At 51.1% G+C, this 9,929-nt stretch overlaps 3 protein-coding genes across 3 annotated transcripts; 1 reads left to right on the forward strand and 2 right to left on the reverse strand.

The window, feature by feature from the left end:
* Positions 1-377: 377 nt before the first annotated feature.
* Positions 378-2,314, reverse strand: PpBr36_03423 (uncharacterized protein; the record flags this gene model as incomplete). The annotated part of the gene is made up of 2 exons (XM_029890595.1): positions 378-1,654; positions 1,723-2,314. The coding sequence occupies 2 exons, from the start codon at positions 2,312-2,314 to the stop codon at positions 378-380; spliced, it is 1,869 nt and encodes a 622-aa protein (XP_029753348.1).
* A 3,458-nt stretch (positions 2,315-5,772) lies between these two features.
* PpBr36_03424 (uncharacterized protein) lies at positions 5,773-6,968 on the forward strand (the record flags this gene model as incomplete). The annotated part of the gene is made up of 2 exons (XM_029890596.1): positions 5,773-6,052; positions 6,145-6,968. 2 exons carry the CDS (start codon positions 5,773-5,775, stop codon positions 6,966-6,968), a joined length of 1,104 nt encoding a protein of 367 aa, XP_029753343.1.
* A 1,047-nt stretch (positions 6,969-8,015) lies between these two features.
* On the reverse strand, positions 8,016-9,546 carry PpBr36_03425 (uncharacterized protein; the record flags this gene model as incomplete). Its single annotated transcript, XM_029890597.1, has 2 exons — positions 8,016-9,169; positions 9,261-9,546. The coding sequence occupies 2 exons, from the start codon at positions 9,544-9,546 to the stop codon at positions 8,016-8,018; spliced, it is 1,440 nt and encodes a 479-aa protein (XP_029753342.1).
* Between the last annotated feature and the right edge of the window lie 383 nt (positions 9,547-9,929).

The following is a 9,929-nucleotide window of genomic DNA, read 5'->3' on the forward strand; positions in this document are numbered from 1 at the left end:
TGAGAACAAGCTTTTGAACTCACTAGTTGATTCGAGATATAGTGTTTTTTTGCGTGACATTTTGCCATAATGTTTGACAGCCCTATAGAACTGACCTGGGACACATGTATCATCAAACCAAGGATGTCATAAAACACTTTCGCTATTTTTTTCTTCAAAGGGATATGTGAGGTATGTTTATTTCTGAACGTGTTGTTCATCCAATCTTTGCGTTTCAAGTTTTTGCAAAAAAGCAAGGTACGGAAGTTCATCAATCTCTATTTTATATTTATGTTATATATCTGTAGAGAGTTTTGTGACATGTAAATATCAATAGTCAAATCCACTGTCCTGTACGTCATAGATCTAATTGGGAAAATATCGCGATTGAACCTTCTTCAGTAATAAGCAACTTCTTGCTCCTTCATTCGCTCCCTGTCACTCCTTCTTGAGTGTGGCATGGGCGACAAGCCACGACGCGTACGTGGTGGGGGTTCTAAGTAGTCATCCTCGATGGGATCTGGCGCTTCATGACTTGATCGCCTTTCTCGAGGTCTGTCCCCGTCGCGAGGCGGCGAGATTCCTCGCTCGCGAATCACTCTGTGCTCTTGACAAAACTCCCTCGGTTGTTCGCGGGTTCGCTCATATTCATAGTGTGGCGATGAACTCCGGTCTCCTAGTTCCTCGCGCCGCTCTCTGACAACTTTCTTGCTTATCATGTTGTGCTCTCGTTTGTCTTCATGTTCCCGTTGGAGGGAGGGAGCTTGTCTCCGGACGATCTCTTGTTGCTCGACAATTGTTTCCCTGGGTTGACCGTCTCTTACGGGTTTGTGGCCTCGAGAAGAAACGTCACGCTGGCGAATCGTATCGTGTCGTTCTACGGTGATCATGTTTGGTTTTGGCTCCAGATCAAGTTCCCGAGTTCGCTCTGATTCCCTGTGATGTTCCAACGGGGGCGCGGTTGCTTTCTCTCGAATTATCTCTCGAGTTTCGACGACCTTGCGTTTTGGTGTCCGGTCTCGCGGTCTCTCATAATCACGACCAGGCGATGGATCACGACCACGAACAATTTCTCGATGCTCCGTAATGATCTCTGTTGACGGCGGGTTGAGAACCTCAGGTTCCGCGTATTTCAAGGAAGACCGAGAAGAAGTGTCTTCTTGCAACACTCGTCTCGCATCATTCTGCCGTGGCATATCCCGCGGCCATTGACTGGCATCCTCAGGCATGAGCCTGCTGCTCCGGATGGGTGGCTGGTGGATTTCTACTTCCTCTCTTGAGCGACCGACTAGCCGTGCTCCCGCATCTGCACGAGCAGCATCGTCACCCCTGTAGCGTGTCTCTTGATGTCGGTACACCATTTCATGCCGGGGCTGAGGGTCTATGCGACGACCTTCCAGCTCGGGCCCTGGTCTTCCTTCCCGATCTCGAGCCGCCGGCAAAAATCTTCTGCCCTTGCGATCTTCGTAATACATCCGCTCACGATCATATTCTGCGTAGCGCCGGCCATTGCCAGAGCCAACTGATGCCGTGGAATCAGATCGTCGGGGCCGACCCTCCAGCATGGGCCGCCGGCCGTGCGTGATGTCCTCGATTTTCTGGTGCACTTCCTCACGTTTTTCAAACAGATCTTCCTTTACTTTTTGGACACGCTTGGGAACTTCCCGTGTTTCCCCTGAGCAGGATTAATATTAGTTTTAGTGAATCGAAAAAAACGAGTTGAAAAAAGACTCAAAGTCTCACATTCTTCCTTGGGCCCATATGGGAACCCCTTGGGCCAGAATTTGTGAACTGCCAAAGTCGTGGCGGCAATAGCCCCAAGAAAAATGGCCGTGGTTTTCACAGCATTTTCCTTTTTGGCGTCGTGGGCTGCCTTGCCCTTTGCATCCTCGTAATGCCGCCTCAGCTCCGACCGCGACTGCGAGTCTGATCTGGATGATGATCTTGAACGTGAACGCGACAGGGACCTGCGCCGTCTCGGCCTGCCATTGTCATCACCAGGACGGCCAAAACGCTGTTTCGCACCCGCGCGATCTCGCGATCTTGACCTTGAACGAGAACTTGACAGAGACCTGGAGCGGGAGCGTCTGCGAGCAGCTGGTCTGCTGCAGCTTCGGGTCTCTGAAGGCGATTGATCACGCAGGCGATCAGTACGGGCTCCGAACCGGGATGATCGCTCCTGAACAGGCGAGGAAGACCAGCTATCCCCACCTGCTGGTGGTGGTCCTGATATCACATGGGACGGAGAAGGTGAGCGTCTCCGCCCCCGACCCCCTACTGCACGCTGATCGCGCGGGGGCGAGGGCGACGGAGATGGCGTGTGGCGGTTGGACATGGCGCGTTCACCGCAGCGGGGACGAAGTAAGAAATGCGGGGTTCGGAGCTTTCTCTGGAGTTTTTTTACCAACAACAAATTACCACCAACACACGAAAGTGAGCGGACGATTCGATTCTATTCAAAAGGCGACGCAGTAGTCGCACGTGTTTGCCGTCGGGAGTGGGCTGTGCCGTATCAAAACCGAACTCAATAAGCCGACCAATTGCCCGAGATTCCGAGAGGGGAAAAAAAAAGGGGGCAGGCAGTGTCCCTGACGTTGGCCGGTCCAAAATAGCAACATACCTGCAATTCTGAATGCTGGAGGTTGTCAGCTTTACAGTAGTGGACAACAGGGCAGCGGATACTGCCGCAGGGACTGGCCCCCAGCGTTACCCCTGCTTTGCTGGGGTGCAGTGCCAGTACCAGAAATAGCATCCTGGCTTGCTTGAGAACTTCACCAACCTTACCCAAGCCATCCCTGCTACGAGCCATGTCCGCGGGGTTATGCAAAGTGCGGCATTGATTTCGTTGGGTTGCGTCTTGGCGTTGATCCTGCTTGAGGTCGTAGAATGAATCAATGAAAGAATTTTTATCTGTAGATCTTTCGGTAGATCGACTAATTGCTAATGTAGCATGAGTGGTAGGAGAAACGTTGAAACCCATTTAATTTTGACAAGAATGAACTGAACACATCAAGGGTAACCATTCTCTTTTTTTAGGCTGGAGATTTGGGTTCAGTTTGGTTGTCTCAAATCTGATGTCATCGGCTTATAGATGCCAATGCCATTGATAGGTTCACGAGACTTGCAAAGCAAATCATATAGTTCCTTCCCCAACCTGCCTTTGGTAACCTACCTTGGGTCTAAGGTGACTGACTGCCTTCTTACCTAGCTACTACTTTAGTCAAGCTGCATGGATGAGGCGAGGAATGATGCCACGGCCCTTCTTGTTCCTGGAAGGAAGGTATGATAAGGACATATGAGCCACTCGAAATAACCCGAAAATGAAAATGCACTTGAAATAAGCATGGGTTGATGGCATTCTCTTCTCCCATCAGCTCTTTCATAACTTTGCACATGCAATTTCAGGAACAAAGGATCATGAGGCAAAGCGTGATTTTATGTTTCAATCTGCCCAAGATGCCACATGATTTAACAGCTTGGCTGAAAATCCGTCATTTTTACCACGGTATAACCTAGTTTGCTTCTGTGCCTTGCTGATCGACAGGTACACCTTTTTTTTTTTTTTTGTTTGGTTTTTGCCCAAAGGGGGTTGATTGTTCGATGACAGATCCCCACTCCCTTCTACCCCGAAGACGGCGGCTTGGCATCAATTGCTTAACGATCGCTTTTGACCCCAAGACATACATCAGCGAGTACTCCTCTCCTGCCAAGTTACAGAAAGCTGGTACGGTACGGAGAATCGCCTCGCCTTACCCGTCCGCATTTCCGCAAGCCCACTCGTCTAGGTGCCATCTTTCGCATATCAACGTGTTTTCAAAATTGCATATTTGCGGTAAATCTTATCGTTCATTTCCCACTCACAAGCAAAAACCGGTGTCGGCAGAAGGTATCTGGATGGCTACCTATCGTTTCAGTCACTGGGCGCAGTATGTGACATACACACAATAGCGGCGAAAATGGGCTTCTTTTTTTTTTCGCCTCTTCTTTCCCCCTTTTTCCCCCTCCAACCAAGAAGAGATTTCACATAGACATTTATAGTGCAACAGCAGCAGTGGTCAGTCCTAGAAGTGAGCTTGGCATTGCAAAGTGGCCACGCCAGGCTCTTACCATGTCAAGATTGACGACGCGTTCGGATTGAGTAGAAGTTGGCAACTAGTGTGCCATGTACTTGGGGCGCATCAAAACTTAATGCAACTGACCGATCAGCCCAACAGCCGTGCATCCATTAGTTAAAATCCTCGATGACCGGTACCACGCAGGGTCCCACCAGATTTACATAAAAAGTATGGTATGGTAAACTCAGTCTCGGCCTCAACCGACGCGACTCATGGCGGCCCCAATTAAGCAGGCACGGACAGAACTGGACTTTTCGGCCACGGGGTGATGCCATCCGACCAGGGTCTCCTGTCCTGGAAGAGACTCGCTTGTCCTGATCTTGCTACCGGTGCCTTCATCGACATTTGCGAAGGTTTCAGGCCGAGTCGTGATTTCCATCGAAACAACTGCCAAAGCCAAGGTTGTTTGAGTTTGACTTTGCCCTGCGTAAATGAATGTGTCTCCTGTCGTCCTGTCAAAAATAACGCCAAGAACCAAGTGATAGAGATACGTCACTACCCCATATTGTCCTACTTTTTAACTTGTATGTGGTGGTAATAATACTCGGAAAGTTCACGTTCTTTCGTGCCATGTTCATCCAATCTGATAATGATGCGCATTTCCTAATGCCGGCTCAAGCCACAACCGCACAGCAAGTATGCTCACACTGATCTATTTATGCCAGGTAACACTGACTGCGGGGATGGGGTTCTATCGAACGGTACCATATTGACTTGCAGATTAGGGTCCTTGACAGGCCGCAGCCTTGCGGTTCCCATGAATCGAGTCGAATGACAGCCACAGCCACATTCTACTCCGTATGCCTACGAAGCTTCTACGAAGCCAAAAGCCTAGTTCTAGACTATATCGACGTTATCGCGGCCTGTCGGCGATCTTAACACTTCAACTATGTGCCGCCACCAGCTAGATTGTTATACTTTGATGATTCTCCCCCCTAAAAAATTTCAAGATTTCGACTCTTCGTCAACTGGAGACGCAGTGAAACAGATCTGAAGACACCTGGCTAAGGGAAGCCTTGGGTAACATCAAAGCGAGTCATGGTGTTCATGCGAGTGGCCACCCATATCTGGCAATTCGACTACCATATACTTTTTTTCACCACACTACGATTGCAATGGGGAACCGCGTCAACTTGCTGGGGCTTGCGCTCGATGTGCTCCATGGGTGTGGCCTACAAGGTCTTAGACTCCCTTTTTTTTTCTTTTTTTTTTTTTTTTTTTTTTTTTTTTGTAAGGTAGTACTGCTTGAAGCCCAAAACGCGGGCCAATCAAGATAGCCTCCTACCAGCTTTTGGGCATGCCATGCTCTCTGGGTCAAAGCATAGAACACCCTTGTCCTCTGGAACGTAACTGCTCTAACACCCTGCCCAGTTTCCCTCCCACCTACCTTATTTTCTTTTCATCCACAGTCATACCAGCTTTCCACTTATAGATTGTTCCTTTCTTCTTCCTCGTGTTGCCTCCCATTATTCCCCAGTGAAGTGGTTCTCCTCCCGTTTTTGGACAGTCAGCCTCGCCTCTACTTTCCACAAACATGATTGTCGGTAGTGGCAGTGCTTTCGCGTGAAGAGAACCTCCCTTCCATTTGTTTCCTTATCAAAGAACCTCTTTTCAACTCTGTCCTGGTCGTCATTTCCTTACTTTTCTACCGAAACATCTCAAAAATCACATCAACAATATGCTCTGCCGGCGGGCCTTATCCATTTTTCTGCTGGTGGTCGCACCAGTCACCCAAGCAGCCAACCTATGTTTTTTCCCTGGTGGTAGACAAGCGGCCGATGTACCATGTGACCTAAAGGCGCAGGTCAGCATGTGCTGCGGCTCAGTGGCTGCATGCCTGTCAAACGGACTATGCAAAGACGAAAAGACGACAAACGAAACGGGAGTGGCATATGCCAGGGGGACATGCACAGATCCGACATGGCAATCACCAATATGTCCACAACACTGCCAGCTGAGTATGTCTTGTGGGAGGGTCTAAGCGTGGTTGAGAGGACCTTTTCTCTCCTTTAGAAATTGCTTGCTAACAGGATCTATCTGCCGGTTTTAGACCAGGACACACCGAGAAATAGCTCAGCTTTCGACTTCAGGTTAAATGGCGTTCAAATGTGGCAGTGCGATGCTCAAGGCTATGGCAACCCGGCAAACTACTGTTGCGAATCGGCCTCCGAGAAGACGAGATGCTGCGCCACTCAGTCCGCCGTGTTCAAACTCGCCGCTGCCACTCCTGGCAACGCTCTCGCCATCCAGACTTATATTCCGCCCATATCTACATCCCCGACTCTTCTGACAGCCCCGACGCCCACATCCGGTCTCGACTCAACCCGCGCGACCAGCACAGGCGGATCATCTGCACCGGCCTCTGGGTCAGTTACCTCCAACCAGAACGGACCCCTCGATCGCAATGGCCTGATCGCTGTGGGCGTGGGCGCCGGCCTCGGAGGCGCAGCCCTGGCTTCAATAGTGGTTATGTTTCTCGTGAGACGGATGACGCGTAGGGAACAGATGAGTCAAGGCTCCGTCGCCAGCAGCCAAAGCGACTACTACTACCAGGGTCCTCCACACGGATCGCAGGCGGGAGATGTGGCCAAGTGGCAAACGCTCACGAGGCACGACACGGTCGAGCTAGATCACAACGCGGGCCATGCTCGCTACTGGGCCGCCGCGGAAGCCAAGGACTGCATGGACCCTTACAGGACGCCGCGGATGGTGACGCCAAACGAATCCCCCGTCATGGGCAGGCCGAGCCCAACGGTGCAGTTCGGAGTCGGTCTTGGGCTGGACAAGAGGCCACTGCCGCCGCCGCCGGTGAACACAGATACAAACCCGCCCCCGGGGAAAAAGCAAAGTATTTACGAAATGCCTGGGTGGTGAAAAAAAAAAACGGTCGCGAGCCTCGGGGTGTTTCGATGCCCGTCTGCAGGGGAAGACGGGCTCGACTAGTAGTATATACCAATCTTCCTTTCTCTTCTTTTTCCCATTTTTTTAAAAGAAACTTTCTTTCATTTGTCTCTTCTCATTCTGATTCTTTCATCACTGCTTCTACCTAGCGTATAAATTCAATTTTGGCACATATTTCTTCATATTTTTTCCCCCGTGCGTTCGTGGCACCTCCATCCATCCCTTTTGTTACATCTGGTTTTCTATTTGCATTTGCACCCGACTCCCCCGAACATATTGGCATTGAGAAGGCGTTTAACTTTTCTTTTGTTTCACCCGAGACAAAATGCGGTGTTGTTTTGATCGCTCGTTGATTTGGGAGATAATTATTGTGGTGGATTTGAGGGGGTTTTACTTTCGTTCAAGCACCGAGGTGCATTTGGACTTTACTTTTGGTTGTATTATACCCTTTGATAAAAATCCAAGAGCATCAACCTGTTGAAATTTTTCCGTCGTGATCTGATGACACTCGGTCTTTTTTTTTTTTTCTTTTTTTCTTTTTTTTTTTTCTGCCTATATTGGCAGTTTCCCGAGCATACAAAACAGCCTGACCAACATATTCCTATTACACTAGCCGCTGCACGCCAGCCTCCACTTACATGGGCACTGAGATCAGATCTCTGGACCTTGTATATACGCAAACGAATATGATCCATGCTGCGAGTTATGGCTTTATGCCTGCATGAGTGCACGCACGAATACTCAGCAATGACATACGGATGGACAGTGGTTTAGTGCATGGGTAATACTACCTAATTTATTAAAACTTGACTGATTGTACAAGTCCCCAGTGGCAAGCAGCGCACAAATAAAACGCCAACTTTCGTCATGATTTCGAACAATGCGCCGTTGCCATTTTCCCGTATACTCGCGTCTTGACGGTCCATGGACACTTGATTCAAACCCGATTGACATTCCCACAAAAAAAAAAAAAAAACAAGAAAAAAAAAGCCCCGATAATTCAATGCAGCCTCTGGGCCGCTACTCTGTATTTTCGCCCTTTGATCGGGACTCGAAATGCTCCCAGTAAACGGCCAATTCCTCAGGCGCTATCTTTGACAAGCGCATGTCGGTCTCGACCGAGTTCCACTGCTTCTCGTTCGGATAACCCTCCCACTGCACCTCGTACTTGGTCTTTGTCTTGATCCTGCCGGTGGTCGCGCGATCACCGGCAGGCGCCTGTGTCTCGGCCTGCTTTCCCTTGCTTGGTCGACCTCGTTTCGCCCTGGTCGCGCCGGGGTCCGTCCAGTGCCTAAGTACCGCAAAGACCCTGAAGGCACCCGTCTCGGGCCGCCCGCCGAGGTCGCTCCAGTACTTGTAGAGGAGCTCGGGGGCCTGGGCTTGGATGCTCCGCTCGGGCTCCCACGACGGCTCCTTGTAGCCGACCCAGCTTATCTGGAGCTCGAACGCGTGCTTGACGTGCTCGTTGGGTCGGTGTTTGAGGATGGCCCGGATGGTGTACCTTTCGTCGCTTACGTCGTCGTACAGGACTATCGGCATCGCCTCCGAGTCGGGCTGCAGGAGAACGATGCCGTCCTCGGGCATTTCGGAGTATTCTTCTCTGTCGTCGTCGTCGTCGTCGCGAGTCGATGCTGGTCGAGGCGACTTGGCCTTTGTGGGAGACGGCGCGGTGGCCTCAAGCGGCTCATCCTCGCCCAAGTCCTCGTCATTAGCGTCCGGGGCAGTGTTTCCTTCGTTTCCTTCTATATTTTTGCCATCGTGTCCAGGTGTGGGGGCAGGACTGGCGGGCTCAGACTCTTGCCGAGGAGACTTGTCCCCACTGCCATCCTCGCCATCTTCCGCCTCAGATGGTGCATCCGAGACTTGGCGGCTCTGCTCGGCTTCGTCAGTCGCAGAATTTCGGGCACGGTTGGACTCGAGGACTTCCGGGGTTGGTAGTCTGGCCGATCCGCGTTTCGGGAGCCCGCTTGAACGATTTGAGCGCGACGGGCTGCTTAGGAGCTCGATGCTGCCAGCGCGCGGGGGCAAGCTGACGTCATTGGCCGCGTCGGGCTCGTCGACATCATCGTCTGCGTCGTCTTCGTCTTGGGCACCATGTGCGTCGCTCGCGACTACGATGCTGTCGTCGGCTGCGGACTCGACGGTAGGTTTGTGCGGCGACTCTGGCACCGTAACTAATATCATGCTCCAAACCGTCAGTAATGAAACGCTATATTTCTACTCATGACGTAATGGGCATTCGACACGAAGCCGACAATCACGTACCTGTAACTTGAGAGCGCCTAACAAAGCCCAAGCGCGAGCTCTCGGCCGAGACAGCATCCAGCGGCGACGACTTTGAGGCGTCGTACATGCGGCGCGACGCTTTGCCATAGCCCCGCTTGATGCGCGAGCGCGAGGCGGTATCCAGAAAGTCATCGGCGGCATTGCGCTTGCGCTGCGGCGCAGTGGCCGGGACCTTTTCCACGTTCATATCCAAGGGCGCCGGTGTGCGGGACCGTGGTGTGCCGCCGAAGAGTGTTTCTCGGAAGTTGTGCAACATATTGTTCATTTTCCTCCTTCCGTGCAGGGATTGTGACAGGAAGGCGCCGACGCGTTGGTGCGTGCGTTTTTGTCAAGGTGGATTGAGCCCAAAAAAAAAAATTCGGGAGAAATTGGCGCGCGGAGGATGCTTGTGGAATTCTTCAACGCATTAAGCCGTAAATATTTCAGAATTTTTCCTTGTAGCTATGCTGCCATGGGCATTTTACGACAGATTCCCGTGATAATATTTTCTGGCGAGGCTGGATCAACTTCATGATGCAATCGAGGGTAGGTCCATTAAGACGCGTCCTACTGTAATCAAACATTCGCGCGTAATTCGTGGGTGTGGATTACTTGCCCGATCTGTCTAGAGTAGGTGGGTCTTGTTGTGCTTGCTTACCCACCTCTCTC

This window comes from Pyricularia pennisetigena, chromosome 3 (genome assembly GCF_004337985.1).
Source record: "Pyricularia pennisetigena strain Br36 chromosome 3, whole genome shotgun sequence".
NCBI classification, from domain to species: Eukaryota; Fungi; Ascomycota; class Sordariomycetes; order Magnaporthales; family Pyriculariaceae; genus Pyricularia; species Pyricularia pennisetigena.